This window comes from Schistocerca cancellata, chromosome 2, assembly GCF_023864275.1.
Source record: "Schistocerca cancellata isolate TAMUIC-IGC-003103 chromosome 2, iqSchCanc2.1, whole genome shotgun sequence".
Taxonomy (NCBI): Eukaryota; Metazoa; Arthropoda; class Insecta; order Orthoptera; family Acrididae; genus Schistocerca; species Schistocerca cancellata.
Genome location: NC_064627.1, coordinates 460,825,218 through 460,848,024, shown reverse-complemented (window position 1 = coordinate 460,848,024; position 22,807 = coordinate 460,825,218). Strand labels below are relative to the sequence as shown.

Here is a 22,807-nt window from a genome sequence, read left to right as displayed (position 1 = left end):
TCATCAAAACTACCATTTTCAGTCAAACGACAGACCATCCTCTGGCATCTGTAAGCCACAAAAAGACCATAATTATGCACAATGATCTCAAACCTAAAACAATAATCATTACCCACAAAACATTCGTCACATTTACCTATATTAATGGACAAAGACTGTAATTACAGGACATGCATCCACTTATGACCTTCTGCATCTTCCTCAATGTTAATAAGAATATTATCCATTTCAAAATTGTGCACAGCAGTAAAGTACTCTGTATCATGCAACTTGTTAACAGGATGTAGCATAAAGATGAGTCTGTTGTATCACAAAAAGTGTCAAGCCTATTCTGTAAGTACAGGTTATGCTATTGATGTTATACATGCTCACTGTGCCGAATTACAGTCTTTTTCATAGCATACAGATACCTGACAATGGGGTGCTGTTTGAATGAAATTTGTAGTTTCAAGAAAGTGACATACAGATATATAGTCAAATTGTGATTATTCAAACACATTTAAAAGATGTACATCACCATCTCCTTAAAATAACAATGTTTGCCAGGAATTTGATGAAGCTTAGAAACTATTACACAAGAGTAATAACAGAATATCTATTGTGAAACTATATCCTCAATTAAATGCATTATGTAATGGGACTAAACTGTGTGTTTACTTTTTAACCATACATATATAGTATTAGAGAATTTTTTTTTTTTAATTTCTACTTAGATATAGGCAATGTACTCGGCAATAATTCTCTGTCTTCAGGTCATTCTCTTTCCACAGCACTTCATTTATTTTCAGTGTTAATTACTGATCGTTCTTAGTTAATTCTATGCTTTCTGCCAATTTTCTTATTGCCACTGTCTTGTTCTAACTGGTTTCTTCAAACTCATCTATTACCAGCACATATATTTCATTTATCTTCTTGTTACACCACACAACCCTTTTTTTATTTTTTTTTTTTCAGCCCAGCCCCAAAAATATTTTTGACCCCTCACTTCAGGATATTACACAATAACAAGTCACCACTCTCCCGTAAGTGTTTAAATAACATCTCTGTGATTCAACTTTTTACTGTAACTACATATTACATATTCTATACATGACTAAGCATTTAGCATTTGATTCCATAAATTTTCTAACAAGTTTCTTTGTTTCCCCAGTAAATTTAGCTTCCAAAGGGCAAAATCTTCAAGATAAATACGGTTTTAACTCATTCATTTCTCAGCAGTTTCATTTGCCCTTACAAATTAACTTCACTCAGGCAACTGTGGAATTTAATTTTTCTCCCATCAAATTCAAAATTTTAATGTTGCTTTCTCATACCAAAGTCTTACATACAAATTTCATTTTCAAAAATTTACTTACTTTCACTCTGAGATGATATCCAGCACAAACAGCTGCATGCTGTAGGGCCTTAGTTACTGATGCATAAGAGTCCTCCAACTTCGTGTATTTGCCAACAAGAGCAATTGTTACATCTTTACGGAGTGTGTCTACCCTGTAAGTTAATAAGATTTATTGTCTGATTATAAGTCTTTAAGAAGATTCTGTATCATCCTGGGATAAGATACCTATCAAAAGCTAAAGATTTTCGACACGAAATTTTCTGCCCACAAAATGTATTCTTTTTTTGTATATATCCTGATAATGCTACCAACAGCTTTGATCTTCCAAGGTGTACTTTATCATTCTAGTATTGATCACCTCCCTTGCAACTTAAATTAGTTGCCATGAACTGAAAGTGTGTGTTAACAAGTATCAGTGTGGCTGCTCAAACCAGAAAAAAAAGAAAAATTCCTAAGAATTCCAGGTGTAGGGGAGGAAGATGGTGTCAGAAGATACTTACAAATTAATGGTGAGCAAGTGTGGACGGCATACAGCAATAATGACTTTTCTTTCCTCTCAGTTGACGCATACTAGCCACAAGCGGTAGTTAAAACATTTAACATAAAACCCTGTGTTATCTTGTTTTTATTATTTTGATCCTTAGTATACTCGGGAAACTTAAAAAACAGTATCCCACTTATATCCATTTCATCATTGATAGTTACCTGTTCGACCACTAGATAGTATCTGGTACGAGATTTGTGGCTTGGCTGTCGTGTTTTGGTTGAGGTGGTTCCCAATAGATATCATATTTACTGTGTGCAGCTTTGTAAACTAAACAAAAAACACACACTTTCTGACTCTCTCCTATATTGTTGTTTAGGCAGTGCTTTGTAAAGAGGATTACTATAATGACCCCGAAATTAGCAGCTCAGAAAATGAAGAAGAGTGTGATGTTACTTCATTAGAGAGAAAGTGATGACTGACTGTCAGATGAGTGACAAGTTATCACCAGTGGCACAAGATAAATACATCCATTGTGCTCCAGCCAGATCCTTCATGATTTGTGTTCACAGGAAACTTGTGAAATGGATTGTTAGACTTCACAGCTACACACAAACTAAAAAATGACTTCAAGTTTCAGGATATTTTAGTCAAGTACACTCAGGATTTTATTATTGGTGATTTTCAAAATTGTTGTAGCTCATTATTTTGAGCTTTAAAAGCAGTTTTATATGTTTATATGTTATGTGGTCATTCATTATAGGATTTTCCAATAATAAAAAAGTATTACTTTATGGAACACAATTTGGAGAGAGAGAGAGAGAGAGAGAGAGAGAGAGAGAGAGAGAGAGAGAGAGAGAGAGATATGGTAATTAAGGGATTAACCAATGTACTTCAACCAATAACTTACACTGAATATTATTCATATAATTAACACACTTTAAAATATTAAGTATTTTAAAGTTTGTGATTTATAAAACTCGACATAAAATTAAATTTCAATACTAGATTTTTTTTGAATTCCTGAAGTTCCTTGTGATTTCCCTGATTTTTCCAGGTAAAACTTAATTCCCAAGAATACCACATTTTCCAGAGGAATTGAGACCCTGAGTATTCTCTTTTGGGAGACTAAGCAGACATGGATCTGTGCTGTATCCAGAAGCGCTTTAATACAGTTTTATTTCTCCTCTTCTGTTAGTCAATACCTGGCACAAATTAAAGCAGACATAAGTTCGTAGTAATAGACGGCAAATCATCGAGTAAAACTGAAGTGATATCAGGTGTTCCCCAGGGAAGCGTCCTGGGACCTCTGCTGTTCCTGATCTATATAAATGACCTGGGTGACAATCTGAGCAGTTCTCTTAGCTTGTTTGCAGATGATTCTGTAATTTACCGTCTAGTAAGGTCAACCGAAGACCAGTATCAGTTGCAAAGCAATTTAGAAAAGATTGCTGTATGGTGTGGCAGGTGGCAGTTGACACTAAATAACGAAAAGTGTGAGGTGATCCACATGAGTTCCAAAAGAAATCTGTTGGAATTCGATTACTTGATAAATAGTACAATTCTCAAGGCTGTCAATTCAACTAAGTACCTGGGTGTTAAAATTACGAACAACTTCAGTTGGAAAGACCACATCGACAATATTGTGGGAAAGGCGAACCAAAGGTTGCGTTTCATTGGCAGGACACTTAGGAGATGCAACAAGTCCACTAAAGAAACAGCTTACACTACACTCGTTCGTCTTCTGTTAGAATATTGCTGCGCAGTGTGGGATCCTTACCAGGTGGGATTGACGGAGGACATCGAAAGGGTGCAAAAAAGGGCAGCTCGTTTTGTATTATCACGTAATAGGGGAGAGAGTGTGGCACATATGATACGCGAGTTGGGATGGAAGTCATTAAAGCAAAGACGTTTTTCGTCGCAGCGAGATCTATTTGCGAAATTTCAGTCACCAACTTTCTCTTCCGAATGCGAAAATATTTTGTTGAGCCCAACCTACATAGGTAGGAATGATCATCAAAATAAAATAAGAGAAATCAGAGCTCGAACAGAAAGGTTTAGGTGTTCGTTTTTCCTGCGCGCTGTTCGGGAGTGGAATGGTAGAGATATAGTATGATTGTGGTTCGATGAACCCTCTGCCAAGCACTTAAATGTGAATTGCAGAGTAGTCATGTAGATGTAGATGTAGAAGTAGATGAAGAGTATGCAACAGGACACTACAGATTTAATGCGATTTAGTGCCTCTGGACACCCTGTAAGCCTCAATGAAAATGTCATGTGTCCAAAAACACAATGTATTATTAACAAAGGCTGTACCGTAAATCATGGTAACACTGCTTTGTAGGTAACATAATACAGGAGAATAAGAGACTAAAAGTGAAGCACTTATCAAGCAACTGAGGAGGTCAAAAGTTTATAACTTTTTTAAACATGAATCAGTTGATATTTTGAAAGCATAACAACTGACAGCAGACGCATGTAGTGTCAATAAGAGAACAAACTGTTTCGGAAGAAGGCCTTTTTTTATCTGATAGCTTCAAAGTTTAGCCTATCTGCGTCTCTACGATTTCTCTGCATGTTGAGTCGTAATCTGTACTTCACTTTCATGTTGCATGAATAGCACTCTAATCACAAGAAAAACTTTAACACTACTGGATGATTGAAAACAAAGAGGGTTTAAGGAAGCCTGTTTCAACACCGATGCATAGGCCTGGGCACTGCGGGGCACCCATCAGCTCACACGAAGGCAGTTGCAGGCTGGGTAGGCTAACCACCATGCAGCTCTAATGCATGTATTCTGTGTACGAGGGCAGTTCAATAAGTAATGCAACACACTTTTTTTCTGAAACAGGGGTTGTTTTATTCAGCGTTGAAATATACCAGGTTATTCCCCAATCTTTTAGCTACACAACACCATTTTTCAACGTAATCTTCATTCAATGCTACGGCCTTATGCCACCTTGAAATGAGGGCCTGTATGCCTGCACGGTACCATTCCACTGGTCGATGTCGGAGTCAACGTTGTACTGCATCAATAACTACTTCATCATCCGCGTAGTGCCTCCCACGGATTGCGTCCTTCATTGGGCCAAACATATGGAAATCTGACGGTGCGAGATCGGGACTGTAGGGTGTATGAGGAAGAACAGTCCACTGAAGTTTTGTGAGCTCCTCTCGGGTGCGAAGACTTGTGTGAGGTCTTGCGTTGTCATGAAGAAGGAGAAGTTCGTTCAGATTTTTGTGCCTACGAACACGCTGAAGTCGTTTCTTCAATTTCTGAAGAGTAGCACAATACACTTCAGAGTTGATCGTTTGACCATGGGGAAGGACAACGAACAGAATAACCCATTCAGCGTCCCAGAAGACTGTAACCATGACTTTACCGGTTGAGGGTATGGCTTTAAACTTTTTCTTGGTAGGGGAGTGGGTGTGGCGCCACTCCATTGATTGCCGTTTTGTTTCAGGTTCGAAGTGATGAACCCATGTTTCATCGCCTGTAACAATCTTTGACAAGAAATTGTCACCCTCAGCCACATGACGAGCAAGCAATTCCGCACAGATGGTTCTCCTTTGCTCTTTATGGTGTTCGGTTAGACAACGAGGGACCCAGCGGGAACAAACCTTTGAATATCCCAACTGGTGAACAATTGTGACAGCACTACCAACAGAGATGTCAAGTTGAGCACTGAGTTGTTTGATGGTGATCCGTCGATCATCTCGAACGAGTGTGTTCGCACGCTCCGCCATTGCAGGAGTCACAGCTGTGCACGGCCGGCCCGCACGCGGGAGATCAGACAGTCTTGCTTGACCTTGCGGCGATGATGACACACGCTTTGCCCAATGACTCACCGTGCTTTTGTCCACTGCCAGATCACCGTAGACATTCTGCAAGCGCCTATGAATATCTGAGATGCCCTGGTTTTCCACCAAAAGAAACTCTATCACTGCCCGTTGTTTGCAACGCACATCCGTTACAGACGCCACTTTAACAGCTCCGTACAGCGCTGCCACCTGTCTGAAGTCAATGAAACTATACGAGACGAAGCGGGAATGTTTGAAAATATTCCACAAGAAATTTCCGGTTTTTTCAACCAAAATTGGCCGAGAAAAAAAATGTGTTGCATTACTTATTGAACTGCCCTGGTATATGCTGGCCACCTGGCTACCCCTGCTCACAACTTCCAGAGCAGACCAGTAACATCACATGCACTGCAGCCCAAGCCGACAGACGGCCCACAGTCAGCTGTGCCCGGGAGCACCCGACTGAACACGTGTGGGCACACGAGCTGGAACAACCTACTTTTAATGCATACCCTATTTGAAATGTATACAAATGATGAGTATCCGACATCACGTAATCATGAGAAAATTGGCATCAAAGAAAGTGCTTTACCAATGCAAAGAATTTTAAAAGACACTGATCGTAAATACTTTAAAAGTAATGATGAAAGAAAATCTGTAATTGAACGAAGAGATAGATAGATATAGCTGTAGCTAGATCCAGAGATATATATATATATATATATATATATATATATATATATATATATATATATAAAAAGAAAGATGATGAGACTTACCAGCCAGCGCTTTTGTTTGGTAAGTCTCATCATCTTTCTTTTTAAATATATTTTTCCCACGTGGAATGTTTCCCTATCTGTGTGTGTGTGTCTGCTTGTGTCTGTGTATATGCGGATGGATATGTGTGTGTGTGCGCGCGCGAGTGTATACCTGTCCTTTTTTCCCCCTAAGGTAAGTCTTTCTGCTCCCGGGATTGGAATGACTCCTTACCCTCTCCCTTAAAACCCATATCCTTTTGTCTTTCCCTCTCCTTCCCTCTTTCCTGACGAGGCAACCAACCGTTGGTTGCGAAAGCTAGAATTTTGTGTGTATGTTTGTGTGTCTATCGACCTGCCAGCGCTTTTGTTTGGTAGAGAACAGATACCCCTTCAGTGCGGTCAGAGTGTGTAGCACATGGAAAAGCTTCATGTACAAAACCTAGAGGGAACTGAAGTTTAATACAAGCCTTTATCACTTGGTGTTTGACACCTGAAATTATACAGGTGCAGTGGGCCTGCCTTAAAGTATGCCACACACAGTTTTGAAGGCACATTTCCTCAATGTTACCTTTGAGTCCTGTGCACATCATTATGCTTTCCAAGCAACTGGGCACCTCAATAGAAACCTCAACTAGATTATTGTTCTTTACATGGTGTGGGGTCATTCTGAAGAAGTCTCTTTCTTATGGCTAGTGCACACTTTTACTTGTGCCAAAATGACAAGGCGCAGTTTTATCAGTGATGAAAATGCTAAAGGTTATACCCCCCCTTTTTTTTCTACAATACATTTCAGAGAGTTCAGGTAGAGAATATTTAAAACAAAATACTTTTAATTTTCTTCCACTCGTTAATCCAACATGGTTTTACTTTCAGATAACTTTCTGCAGTGAATTAGAAGTGTATGGCTGACTAAGTTACCCAAAGGTAAGTACTGGCATTATTCCCCTGGATAAAACTCTTGAAGAGCCCATAAAACCAAGGGTGAGGGCTTATTATGAGCAAAATTGGTATTTTACATAGTGCTGCATTTTCAGGACAATCTTAACAGTGCAGTACAAGTTTAGATGTGAGCAGTACATCTGCGGAGGCTTCTTTCTTCCTAAAAAAAATTATTATTAAACTAATGTGTAACCCCAACAATGTGAGGAAGTTACAGAGCACAAATTCTCATCTTTCACCTGCACACTATCAAAATGGAAGATAGTTTTGTTCACAGAAATGAGTGCTATGCTCTCAGAGAGGTAAGAAACAGATGGAAAAAGTGTGATGCTAAGATACACGCTAGCAGTATAATGACTGCAAAGTCATGCTTTATAAATTACTGTACTTCAAAATTTGTCATAAAAGGAAGAGTACTGTTTCATGAAAGGTTCTCAATTGTATTTACTGTGCATAAAAATGCTTTATGCTTTATTGCTAAACACTACTTTGATAAATTCTTTGCATATGTACTTGCTCAATTTTTCCTCTTTTCAAAACAATGTTATAAAAATTGCTTTATGGAAATACATGTTAATGTGAGAAAAAGGTATTATGCACCACTTAAAATTAAAATTTATAAATTTTTCATTCACGTTAATGCTTTTGTTGTTATACTAACTTTCTGATTTACTATAACTGTAAATAGTGTAAAACAGTCTTTTTACTTAGCTTATGCTTAAGTGTTACAGCTCAGAACACAAAGTGTTAACAAAAAAATCATAAATTTGTAGGCACATGGTTGAGACAAACTCAAACATCATGATGGAATTGATATAAACTGAAGTACAAACTAAGGTGATAGTAGTTCATGGTTCTTAAAATTTCTTAAATCAAACATTTTATGTTGCAGTTTGTCAAAATATGATCTGCATAAATGGTACATGAAAACTCGTTAGCCTTTATAGAAAGAATCTGTACCCTAATTAGTTTGTAAAAATATACTTATTATGGGTGACATTTCTGTAATTTTGGGCACATTGTTTAAGAAGGAACAGCACTTGCGTATTACTATTTTACTTATAATACAATCTGAATCGCTAAAGTGACAAATTTTGTATCCTTTTTCAACAACCAAATCATCAGGCAACCATCTAAGAAAGAAAGACCATATTTCATAGCTTCACGACATTGCACCAAGTGTGCTGCATTTATTGTCAGTCGCAGTCTGTCTCTATAGCCAAGAAGCAACCGACAAAGCATTGTGAAGATGTGAAATGTGATTTTTCTTAAGCAGATGATTGATGATAAACTGATGAAAACCAGTTACAACATTTGTTATTTTCCTCATGTACGTAATAAAACTGACAAACTGCAGGGACTGATGCCTGGCTGAAAATGGAGGGAAAAAGTACCATGAACATGTGTCCAGAAATATATCTTTGCCTTGGTAGATGCCACTGACAAATGAAAGTTCCTCTGACCGTGTGCCATGTGTACCTTTTGTGTTGCAGGCTGTGTGGTTGATGCACTGTACTGCAAGTAGAAGAATTGTCCGGTATTCACGTCAGGAACAAGACGTGATGATGATTGTGTACAGCCAAGCAGATGGAAATGGTTGAGAGGCAGCACGGCTATACCAAAACAAGTATCCTCACAGACACCAACCACAACACATAACATTTCAAGCCCTTTTTGGGTGTGGACATGGAGGTGGCAGACTGTGTTACACCACATTTGGAAAACCAGATTTTACAGGATATTGATACAAATCCTAAAGGAAGCTCCAGGCAAGTGACCTGCCAACATTGTGAAAGCCAAAGTACGATTACACGTACTTTGTGCGCACTGCATCCCATGGAGGCCACTTTGAACATCTGTTGTGACATGGATGTGATGCAGCTCTGTACTGTGCTCTGGGGTGATTTGTTGTCGTTTAACATACACTGTCAATTTCTGACATATGAACATAGGACCTTTATTCCTCCATTTCCAGTCAAGAATCTGTCCCCACAATTTGTCAGTTTTATTAATGTTCACCCTGTACATATAGCTATTCTGTGGTGCTTGCTTTTGTAGCACCAATCATTGGAGTGAAGTGATATAACATGTGGGCGATTCAATTTGCATGTGATTTGATACCAACCAACAGTGCAAGCATTCCATACAACTCAGTTCAGCAACAGCAGTTAATAAGGAAGGATGGCATATCGCTAGGTCAAGAGGAAACTTTTCGTTAAAAGACAGCTGGCAGAAAGGGTTGGGAGGCCTCAAACCCTGCAGTGTGGCACTTCAGTAGCTGAGTGACAGTACACATGCTCAGTAAGTAGATGTCTCTTAGCAGTGTACAGGGCCATTAGTTTGCAGGACAGTAGTATATAATAAACAAGATAGGTTGGGCAAGACCTAATTGAAGCCAAAATAAATTTCATTTGTTGCCACAGAAATTTGAAGTGTGGTGTTTGTGAGTGTCGTTTTCCCTTTTTGACTTTTAAATGTTATATTGTTTTGTTTCGAAGGGGATTATCAGCAAGAGTTACTAGAAACTGGCTAGAAGTGGAATAGAGACTGTTTGTGATGTATATTTACAACCTAAAGGACTGATCTGGGAGTCTTTCTGAAAGCAGTTATATTTCTTAGTGGTATCTAAGTAGTTACAATTTTTAACTCGTGTTCCTATGCCTAAGTGAGCCTGGTAAATCTTTCTTAGATTGATTTAGTAGTTTAACAGTGCAGGTGATTAACTCTGGTCCACCAACAAGAGTAATCCACCAAGCAATATGACACACAATTTTTATTGCGCACTACGTATTGCTAAGAGTGCACGAGTTCTGGCCATGGGACTTTGTGAGAGACCACAGAGGCTTCAAAGATGAGACAAAATGAAATTTATGTTTCACACAATTCTACACACTCTCTTTCAGGTGTTTATTCACGTTGTTGCATGTTTTAATTGGCTTTAAGTAACCAGACTGGCATGCAGCTCAATGAATTAACTGAACCCATAAGCATAACTAACTGCTACACAAATTAACTGTTCCAAAAACTGAAATCCCAATGGACATTCAATTAAACCAAAATTGCAGCTGTTACATTTTGGCACCTTGCATGAAACTGACTCTGCATACCTGAACAGATATGCCTGTTGTATGCAGCAGGCTCTAGGCTTGGCAACATGGAAGTGGTCTCCATCTCCCCTTCATCCTCATGATGCTCAACAAAGAGCGCAAAGTGTATATACAAAGTAACAGCTTTCAACCAATTTTCACTCTTGTTCTTGAAGGAAAGACAGTTAATCTAGCCTGCGTCATGTAGGGGCATACGTGCACGCGCACTTGCAGTTCATCCGAGGACAACTTCGAAAGCTAGTACATTTCTTTCATTTGTTTGTGTCTATCGACAATTCAATGCTTCTGCTTTTCGATGAGTGGTCTTTTTTAATCCTACATTATTTACATGTTGTATTTATAAATTTATGGCACAATACCTTTCGGCAAGATTCTTCCACTTCTGCATAAAGCGTCGGGGCCTTGGTACTGGTATATTCAACTGAAGCCTGTCGCTGAAGAATTCTACAATGCCCTGTGATTCCATTAACAATGGTACACGATAGATGGAACTCAAATCATGGATGCATATAACCTAAAAGAAACAGGGAATAAAAATCAGTTTGATAACAAATGGAAGTGTACTCACATTGACTTATGATTAATTTAACAATTTAAATGCATAGTTATAGCAGAATGTTGCCTGCCTGAGGCACCTTATGTGCAACTGCAGAGTATTCCACTGGCCCTATTGTTTTATGCAGTCGTCCATTTCCACAGCACAATTGTTTTGCAGTGTACTCTGGATGCAAGACTTGATTACCCAGTCACTTTGGCAATTCAGAAATTTTGGCTGAGCAGTTCGCCAAATTGATCTAACATCATAGCCATTGACACAGTTAAAAGGGTTTAAGGAAACTTAATGGTCGAGATATGGCACAGAATATTTACTGCACATGTTCACAGAATGATACACTAAAGAGTAGCAGAATGGCATTCCATATTTTCATGGAAAACTACTGTTTTGCAATAATTCTTGGGTAAAGCCAATGTTACATATCCTACTTTCCACATTTTTTATTAATTTTACAGCACATTTTGTTTATTTTTCATTCTTCTGACTGTAAAGAGATAGTTCACAGAAAATGTTATTAATTACTAATAAAAATGGAAAGATCACAAGCAGCACTGTCAGAAAGTCAGCTGCTTCCAACAAGGTCTTCGTTGAAAACACACACACACACACACACACACACACACACACACACACACACACAAATTAACTAACTCTGACACATGACCACAGTCTCTGGCTGCTGAGGCCCGACCCAGGCCACAGCAGCCAGAGACTGCGGTCATTGTGTGTGTGTGTGAGGGGGGGGGGGGGGAGGAGTCTATTTTCGATGAAGGTCTTGTTGGAAGAAAGCTCACTTTCTAACAGTCTTTTTGTTGTGCCTATCTGCGACTCAGCATCTCTGCTATAAGGTGAGTAGCAACTTTTCATAATACTGTTACATTCCTTCCTAGATTTTCCATTGTTTGATTCTGTTACAATACTTAAGCTTTAAGTAAAAAAAAAGCTACAAATACGATCAACCTGAAAGATTGGTTTGATCATCATAGTAACGTTGGTATGCCCTTACCTTACACCCACCTTTAAAGTTAACATACCCAGAGAGTTGCATAAAAACCACAGTTTAAAATGGACTTCAAACTGTGGTACAAATTGTCATTTTTCACAACAACAAACATTGCCAGAGGTGAAAGTAGCGTGAAGTGACAGAAAACTTCTTCAATCAACAAGGATCTAATACTGGTCCTTTGAATGTTTTACCTGGCTCTTTAGAATTGAGCTGACCACAAACATTCAGTATGGAGAGTAATTTGAGGAACAATTATATACTGTCTAGGTCAAGAAAGAATACAGAGGAACAAGACAAAAACTGATATGCCAGTAAAAACAACCTACTAATGTTTCAGTAGAAGCAATATGATCTTCAATGCTCATATAAGTAATGGTAACATGAAGTAACTTGCCTAAATAAAAAACACCCGAAAAGGAAATGCAAAAGACAAGAGCTTCAAACAAATGAAGTGTGAGTCTTTACCACATCTTAAACTCCATTTATCTACAGTACACTACAAGAACAGTCACTTAACTCTGAACCATAGTCTCCCACTTTCAGGACTTACAGCTGCTGAAGAATCACCTTTAATTTTACACTTTCAGAATTTTGTCTCCACTTTTGTGTATTACTTTAGTTTGAACTACAGGCAAAGTCTTGATAAATTTAATACTGAGAATATTTAACTCAATTTTCTATGATAAATGAAAGACCAATTGGCTCTTGGTGAGTAAAAAATTCCCAGATGTGGTTGCATGCCTTGACTTCACTTTGAGAATTCTCATGGCTGTGCATTCAGCACAACACAGAAGCCATGGCGGGCATCCAAAGCAAGTAACTTACTGTATGTCAATCACGAATAAAGCCTCTATAATTACACTGTGGTACAATTCACTGGCCGGCCAGTGTGGCCGCGCAGTTCTAGGCGCTACAGTTTGGAACCGCGCGACCGCTACGGTCGCAGGTTCGAATCCTGCCTCAGGCATGGATGTGAGTGATGTACTTAGGTTAGTTAGGTTTAAGTAGTTCAAAATTCTAGGGGACTGATGACCTCAGAAGTTAAGTCCCATAGTGCTCAGAGCCATTTGAACCATTTTTTTCTTTACAATTCATTAATATTGCTCAAAATACTACAAACATTAGTTGTTATGGTTTTCCAAAAGACTAGCACTTGCAACATGAATGGATAGTTTAATACAAATGTACGGACAAAGTGAATATGAAAACTGCATGTGTGTTCAACTGATTTTCAGCCCAAAGAGTATCAATGAGATTTGAGAAACAAACTTTAGTGTTACCTTCAATAAAGAAACTACTAGCCACAGTAATACCCAGCGTAAACATTCCAAACTGGAATGGGAAAGAAATTACAGAACTCAAGTATGTGAGTGGAAAGATAAGATGTCAGTACATAAATAACACTGAAAATAGTTCTAACTAGAAAATTGTCTTAAAATAAATTAATTCACATAAATTTAATGCTTTTTCAAGTGGTACTGGCTTACTCTATGACAGTGAATGATTCAGTATATTGTGTAGGAAATAAATACCGTATTTACTCGAATCTAAGCCGCACTTTTTTTCCGGTATTTGTAATCAAAAAATCCGCCTGCGGCTTAGAATCGAGTGCAAAGCAAGCGGAAGTTCTGAAAATGTTGATAGGTGCCGCCACAACTAACTTCTGCCGTCGAATATATGTAGCGCTCGCTACACAGGCATCCTTTGTACGCACAAAGATAAATACTGGCGCCAAAACCTCTGCGTCAGTAAATAACATAAAAATTGGAAGACGAGTTTTTTTTCTCCGCCCGAGTTTCGACCACTGCTTTTTCATACATTATCCAACGAAGTAAATACAAATTCCGTATTGTTCATCTTCGAATTTCAATGTACTACGAAAATCCGACTGGTAATACTGGGATTTTTGTCAATATGGCCAACTCTACGTTCTGAATTTTTTCCCACCTGTGAGAATAGATGGTTGCTAATAGGAACCTGATGAAATACACATGCAGTGTTCTCTTCACCATAAGAATAATACGAATATAAACATTTTGCCATGTATTCTTTCGTGTTTGCTTCTATCTCATTTAAATCCTGTCTGCCAAATAAACTACGAAACTAGAGTGAGACAACAGCAAACGCGGAAGAATATACGTATCGTGTCATGTTTATATTCGTATTACTCTTATGCCTAATAGTGATACAGTCAGAAATGAAGCACGGCAACTGACTAGATTTTTAAATCTAAGATGACTAATTTCTGTGCAGAATTTGATGTACTAAAGAAGCGGCCGCAAAGAGTTTCAAACGGAGAAAAATTTTCGCCAAACTCTCGTTCAGAACATGTTATATCATACGCAGTCTATTATTTGGTTCTTGTTGATCATTATCAAAGAAAGCAGCAGTGTAAGTAACAACAAATAGCAGTCTCTTGCCATTGTTTCGCTAATGAGACGATTCCTCTCTTTTTTTAATTGTAGGCGGCGGTAGCGCGCACAAAAGCAAGTCATGCCGCGAGCAGCGACAGGCCGTAAACACGCACTATCGAATGCGTCAAACAATGCATGACACAGTATAGTAATGCATTTTCAGCTTAGAGTGACTGACGTAAACACCTATAACATAGAAAACGGCACTTATCAGATTAAAGCAAAATAATCAATCGATTCAAACCAGACGAAGCACGTGAAAAAGGAAGGGTATCCGTATAAATACGGACGGAGCGCCTGACGCATAGCAATGGCTACCTGGTAATGCTTAACTGCTAAGCTTTCGACTCGAACCAAACTACTGTAGTTGTATCGTCATTCATTCGACCTAAATTGTGTCTCATATTACAATGGATCAACTTTGTTTCGATTTGGAGGTGCGGCCTAAAACTTTTCTCCCCCCTTGAATTTCGAGTCTCAAATTTCAGGTGCGGCTTAGATTTGGGAATTTTTTTTTTCCTTTGTTTCGAGTCTCATTTTTCAGGTGCGGCTTAGATTCGAGTAAATACGGTAAGTTGTATTGCTCAGATTTATTAGTTTTGCTCCTGGATACTAAAGTTTTATTTCTTATGAAAATAGTCTTTTTTTGTACAAGATGTGTTAACTAATTCAATGTAAGAATACAGTACAACTTGCGACTGAACTCTTATACTTGCTTTTTGCATGCTGATCTAAGGACTTAATAGCAACACTATAAGTTGCAATGTCTGCATAACTAAACTGGTAAGGTCTTCGACAGGTTGAAGGTTGTGAGTTAGTGAATTTTTATCTTTAAATTTTGCTGAAGTACGCTATTGTGGCATCAATGTCAATGATAAAATATCACTTCTGCCTAGCATTTAATTGATTAATAATGAGAAATTAGTGTAGTTGTATAGTAGTAAGTAAATAATTCCAAGAATAATAAAAGTTAACTCGTTTCTCAGAGATCTGGAAGTCAAGCAAAATGCTGTGAAGCAAGAAGTTTGCTAAAACGAGCTTTGGTGACTAAAAACTACATCACCGAAAAGAAAGTAAGTCAACCAGACCACAGCTAATGATTCTGTTTATGAACTCAGTGCAGTGTAAGGATTTAGAGATTAAGGAACTGAGGGACAAGACTGAACTTTTAAGAAAACTAAATGCACAGAAAGAGATAGCAGTAAAGAGAGGTGATGGGAACGAAGTTTTTCGCAACTGCACTTATATGTAAAACATTCTTGGTATTCTTGCCGCATCAGTTCTGGATAAAATCTTGAGCTTTCGACGATTACCTCTACCATCATCGTCAGTAGCTGACTGTCTTCACTGCTGCTGTGGTAGCCTTATTTATAGCCCATGGAAGGCTTCTGATTGGTCGGCGATTATGTACTGCTGTCGCAGACAATGTCACTGTGGGCGCCGGTGGCTCCACCGCTTCCGTTGGAACGTAAACCTTGGAAGGGACATCTCTGCTGCTTCTCTGCATCAAGTGATCGTTTCCACGCACAGCTCAGACGGTATCCGCTATTGCGGTTTAAGTTGTTTTGGCTCATTCTTATTTCAACAGCCTCCTTAATAACATAATGCCAGTACATGGAGGCATGGGACAGAATTTTTGTTTCATCGAACAAAAATTCATGTTTGTTCGTGAGGCTGTGCTCCGCAATTGCCGATTTCTCCAGTTCTCTATTTTTAATATGGCTTTGGTGTTCTGTGCAGCAGTCGGAAATGGTACGAATCGTCTGACCTATATAATTACTTCCACACTCACAGGGTATATTATATACACCAGGGACCCTGAGGCCGAGATTGTCCTTAACAGAGCACATAATCTCTCTAATTTTCTTAGGAGGACGAAAAATCGGTCTTATACCTCATGTTTCATCCTGTGAGCATGCAGTATTTTTACGTTTCTTTTTTTTTGGATAACGCTGCCTTTATATCGCGTGCACCATAGCCATTCTTTTGGAACGCGTACTTCAGATGGTTCATATCAGACCATAAGTGGTCCTTGTCAGAAACAGTTTTTGCTCTATATATCAACGTGTTCAAAACGGCTCTCTTCTGAGCAGGATTATGGAAACACTGTGCATTCAGGTATAAAATGTCATTTGGACCAACTCTCATCTGTTAGCATGGATGTGGTATCGCTGTACACAAAAGTTCCAGTGGAGGACACTTTGAAAATGCTGGCGTATCTTTTTCCTCCTGAAACAATAAAGTTGTTCCGGCACGTGATGACGACCACCTACTTCTTGTATGGTAACAAATTTTACGAAACGACGAACGGTATGGCAATGGGCTCTCCGTTGTCTCCATCACTGGCTAACTTTTTTATGGAGAATTTAGAAGAATGTGCATTAAATTCGGCTCCCGTCCGTCCATCCTTATTTTATCGTTATACTGACGATACATTTATGATCTGGCCACACGGTGCAGAAGCTCTCGAACAATTCATGGAACACATGAACAGCTTACATTCGAACATCCAGTTCACTGTCAAGATGGAGGAGGAGGGGAGACTGCCTTTCTTAGACGTTTTAGTACAACGACAGGCGGACGTCTGTCTTGGCCACTCTGTACAATATAAGCCGACGCATACCGATTTATACCTGAATGCACAGAGTTGCTATCATCCCGCTCATTTTGAACACGTTGGTATATAGAGCAAAAACTGTTTCTGACAAGGACCACTTAAGGTCTGATATGAACCATCTGAAGTACGCATTCCAAAAGAATGGCTATGGTGCACGCGATATAAAGGCAGCGTTATCCAAAAAAACGTAAAAATGCTCCACACTCACAGGATGAAACACCGATTGCGGTTCTTCCTTTTTGTGGCACGATTTCCAGCAAAATAGGAAGACTCCTGCATAGATGAGGTATAAGACCGATTTTTCGTCCTCCTAAGAAAATTAAAGAGATTATGTGCCCTGTTAAGGACAATCTCGGCCTCAGGGTCCCTGGTGTATATAATATACCCTGCGAGTGTGGAAGTAATTATATAGGTCAGACGATTCGTACCGTTTCCGACTGCTGCGCAGAACACCAACATTATATTAAAAATAAGGAAGTGGAGAAATCGGCAATTGCGGAGCACAGCCTCATGAACAAATATAAAATTTTGTTCAATGAAACAAAAATTCTGTCCCATGCCTCCACGTACTGGGATTCTGTTATTGAGGATGCTGTTGAAATAAGAATGAACCAAAACAACTTAAACCGCGATAGCGGATACTATCTGAGCTGTGCATGGAAACAAGCGCTTGATGCAAAGAAGCAGCAGAGACATCCCTTCCAAGGACTATGTTCCAACAGAAGGGGTGGTGCCACCGGCGCACACAGTGACATTGTCTGCGACAGCAGTACGTAATCGCCTACCAATCATAAGACCAATCAGAAACCTTCCAAGGGCTATAAATAAGGCTGCCGCAGCAGCAGTGAAGACAGTCAGCTCCTGATGATGAAGATGGAGGTAATCGTCGAAAGCTTGAGATTTTATCCAGAACTGATGTGGCAAGAATATCGAGAATGTTGTACATACAAGGAGATGTGATGTAGCCTTATGAAGTAAAATAAACGTTGTTTGTTATGTTTTTTCATTAATGTGGACAAAAACGTCATCTGATATGAAAGAAAAAACAAATCACACAGGAGTGTGTGCAACGTGTTGTCATTCACTGCAAATAAGATGGCCATTGAATGAAAGCAAAAGGGTGAAGTGGAATTCAGACATTGCCCGTGCATTGACTTCAAGAGTTGTATCATCAAAAACATAAGCTTATTTGCGTAAGCGAAAAATACTTTTGTTGCGCAGGTCAACATTTAGGAATGTTGAAAGGAATTCAAATGGAGATCGGATACTGTCAACATATCCAATGTTTACTGAAGGCTAAGTCGAAACATTTGTACTACCCAAGAGAGACCAACAGTTTTCAGGGGGCTCCTGCCAATAACAGACATTTCTGCCAGAATACTCCTCCTGCTAAAACCCATTACACTGCAATTTCAACTATATCTCACATTGTTAATAGTATTGCATGCTTATTATCTTGTACATCTATTATAGGACAGGTAACTAGTCATCAAACTGAGTAGGTACGGAGCAGTAGAAAAGAATGTGATAATCAGTATATTCTACATGCCTATTTGCTGCTCACCACCAACTCCATTTGTTGAGTAATGATCTATCCTTAAATAGATGCACTTCTCCTTTGATTTTCCACCATCTACAAACTGAAATGACATTCATTCAATTACATTAACATGTCTGAAAAGGAAATTTGCTGTTAAAAAAAAGTCAACCCATTTCAAGTCAACCAAAGGTTTATAGCCCATAGGGCTTCACACTCTTAATGCATAGCTCCTTTGTTTCCCCAATTTAAATGAATGAAAACTGATCATTGTTTTGAAAGGGCCTTGAAACAAAAACACCTAACTTCAAAATTATAGATGTTAGGAGAAGCTGAAACTCTTGTCATTGAATAGAGCTCTATTTGAGCTTTAATTTGATACATGTGACAAGGGACATTGTAACATTTGTTAAGATTTTATTAAAACCCAAAAAACATGTATTGGAAAATTTCAAAACCCCCCCTTTCCATTTTTTTCCCAAAAAAAATTCATGGCAACAAATAGTGGTTCGGATTTAAAGGCAGAGAAAAATGAGTACTGGAGAAATGAAATTAAATACAACACACTAAATTACATAAAAAATTGAAAGACATTTTAATAATCTGTGAACAGTCCTTCAAAAACCACACTGAGGTATTAGGCTTACTAAGACCTAAATAACATTTTTATTAATCCTATAGCACACCTGACACAACATTTAAATTGTAAAATTTACATGAAACAGACACACTGTGGCAAAATGACATTAATGACCATCTGCTGTCTTTATGTTAGAAGAGTTTTCAACTGTCTTTTTTGGCACAATGCATTATTTACTTACATAATACCTATCAGAATAATTAAAAAAATAAAGCAACAGGTCCCCTTGAATTCCATCCGAACACAAAACCCAATAACTTCAAACTTATTAGACTAAGGGCCAATTTCACCCACTTTGAGCACTGGTAAGATTGGTTAAGGCAATTTTAAGTTGCAGAATTTCAATGCATGCACATCTTATGAATGTGTACGATTGATTTACTATTCAAGTAGTATGACTGAATTGCAACCTGATATTCAGGCACTCTGAATAAGAGAATGTAGTGTACAAGTTCCTTTGACTATTTCTGACTTACTTGATCAGGACAACAATTTTATTTCATTCTGCTAGTATTCCTCTGTTGTACATAATTCAAAACCTGTGCCAGGAATCGTTTCTTGAGTAAAGCTTCTATAGATAAAAAGTTTTTGATGGTTTTTTAACTACAGTCATCCAATACTGTTTAAAACAGTGAATTGCCATTTCACTGTATTATTATATTTATATTCTGTATTATCTAGATTTCAGCTTTTATGTTATTATCAAGTACAATGCTAAAAGTTGTTAGTTATAACGTCATATCTGTTATGGCTTTTACACTTCTACAGTTGCTCAAGTGTCATGGCTTTATTTTCAAATGCCTTCTGCAAATTTGTTTCAGGAGCAATTCTTTTGAGACTGTTCATAAGCCCTTCTTTACTATGTGCTGTGGTAAAAACAGTCCAGTCTTTATCAATATTGTTATGCCTTGTGAAGACGTGCTGAGAATGTTTTTACATTATGTGGCACTGCCACTAGAAAAATTAAATATTTTTCTATTAGGCAATTTTTTTCCTTTGTTACTGGCAAGGAAACCGTGTGAACTGGCCCTCTTTGATTTTCTTCATACTTATAGAATTAGAATGCCTGTGCCTGCACATAAAGAAATGTGAAAATACCTCATTAAACTATAAAATTGTATCACACTCAATTTCTAGAAACTAAAACGTTTTATTTTCTATTTGATGTTTCTCATTTTTGTACCAAATTTTAATTAATCATACATACCTACATTTTCAGGCAATTAGTAATTTAAAATAATGAACTTTTTTATTCAGTGTGGTGTACCGCTTTTGGAAGTTTATGTCCCCTCACAGACCAAATACTAAAAGCATGAAGACAAAGGGCAGCCCATAGGGACTCCTCGTTTCATCAGCTTTGATAGAAAACACTGAATGCCACTGCATCATGCAGTAAGCAGTCACAAATGAAGATATAAATCAGATGTTTGAGAGATCAGTACTATCCTCTTGGTAGTAAACAACAAAAGATGCAGTGTGAGTTATGGTCCAGCATTAGGAATGAACTTCATCTTGAGGCACTAATATGTTATTTTCCAAAAAATCATAGGTTATGAGAATTTGTGCCTGTTTTGAATTGTTTTGTTTAGCTGGAAAACTGGTTTGCATCACTATACCAAATATGAACTAACAACAGAAATGAGGTTAATTATCTTCAAAATCAGCTTCAGTGATGTTAATATCACCCAGTACCAAAACTAACACACACTTTAGAGGTTAACAGTCTTTTTCAAACTTGGCATATGCACTATTATCTGTTAACACTACACTGTAAAAACTGTCATCCAAGAGTAAATTTAAAGCCACCATTCTTTGTGATATGAAGTGCTAAGAAAAGTCAGTGAATTGCAGTACTGTATTTTAAAATAAATTTCCCCTCCATCTCACCCTTTCCCCACCTTAAAATTATATAAAATGCAAACAGAAATTTGAAAGAAATACATTTTATGATAATAAATAGAAGGGTGTTTGAGATTTTGGAAAACCAAAATTTGTAGAATTTTACAAGATTAAAGTATTTTTACAATAATGCCGTATTGCATACCACATTAACGCAAAGGTGAAGTTCTATAAAATTACTCTAGAGCCAACTCTATGACTTCAATAATTTTGGAATTATACTCAAATTTATTCCTCAAAAGATTTGGAAAATCTGAAGCTCTTATATTTTAAAATCCATAAACAAAAAATACAGTCGAAAACTGTTACAAATTGCAGTGTTTATAAACAGCATGGTAGGAGGTATCCAGAAAAATCAAGATCCAGAATTTACGAAATTAAATTGATTAAATAAAGAATGACCATGCGGCAGAAAAACCTCTCACATTTTAATGACTGATAAATTTTTTAATCCATCAATATTCAACAGATAATAAATTTACTCACAGGTTCACTTGATATTTAGAGGAAATAAGGACTTTTTCTGGGAGATTATGTAGTGGATGAACGTGTGGATGACATACATTAAGCTCAAAAAGAAATTTTGGAATTATAATGAAGAATGTTTGTAATAAATAGTCTCCATTTTTAATCAGTTTCCAATTTAAAATCCTGTGGGTAGAAAATCCTTGAATGATTTAAACTGAATCTACAATCTTTGGTGCTTGAAGCAGACAGTGGGAGTAGGCATCCAGCCACTTCACTTCAGAGGCTAACAGTAGTGTTATTCCTTCAGAAATTACACACAAAGAGTGCAGAAGTTTGAGGCTAAGGGTAAGATGATCACACAGAGTGAACTTTGATCACATGCCAGAAACTGATGTACTTTCTGGGAACTATGCTCTGTTTAGATGAGAACCGCACATCTCTAGACCCGCTCTCTCCCTCGCTCCCTCTCTTCCACACACAATTTGCATGACCTTTTGGTGCCAGAATCCTGTTGTACAATGCAATTTCTGTTCAAATGTTGTGAGGTTTGACAGACTTCAGTCCCTTCTAATAAATGTTCAAGTAAACGACATTTCACTAATCAAGAACAAATGTGAAACTGATCGTGACCAACTGCAGAAGGTAAGAATATTCTTTGTAATGGTGTACGTGTGTTTCAAGGGTGAATATACATTATTTCATGAATTAACGGCATGTGTAAATTTTGTGGTTGTTTGCATTTGCATTTTATACAGAAAATGCCATAAAAGACAAATAAATATGGCATAAAACTGTTTCGTCACAGTCAAAGGTCATGTATGGATTTCACTTGTTACACAGGTGAGAGGAATGGCACAGTGAGATCCATCTATAAAGGGTTACACTGTTTCACAGATAGATTTTACGTGATTCTGACTCTGGCTACAGACTATAAAGCAACTATTGCGAACACTGTAGGCAAATCTTAACTGGGATTACCTTATGCAAGAAAAGATACCGAACTTCAAAAGAGTGTACTTTTGCTGTGCATAGATAATGTCTTACCACTGTTTGAAGAACAAGTGAACATACATATGACAGGCGCACGGCATGATAATGAGATGGTCACCTTTACTTGCAGGAGAAACAGTGAAATAAAGGCCAGCCTGTTTGTGGTGAAATAAAAGCCTGCCTGTTTGTGGATCACAACAATATGATCAATAGTTGTCTCATGCAGTGCTGCAGTATCCAACCATGAAATGATGG

The 22,807-nt window shown here is 37.9% G+C and overlaps 1 protein-coding gene across 1 annotated transcript in view; it reads right to left on the bottom strand.

Annotated features, from left to right (window-relative positions):
• LOC126161965 (CTP synthase) overlaps positions 1-22,807 on the bottom strand; it is an 83,165-nt gene that overhangs the window by 38,520 nt on the left and 21,838 nt on the right. The window contains exons 6-7 of the mRNA XM_049918149.1: positions 10,785-10,939; positions 1,356-1,488 (exon numbers count right to left, since the gene is read on the bottom strand). Of these exons, the coding sequence (XP_049774106.1) occupies positions 1,356-1,488; positions 10,785-10,939 (288 nt within the window). The remainder of the gene's footprint in view (positions 1-1,355; positions 1,489-10,784; positions 10,940-22,807) is intronic.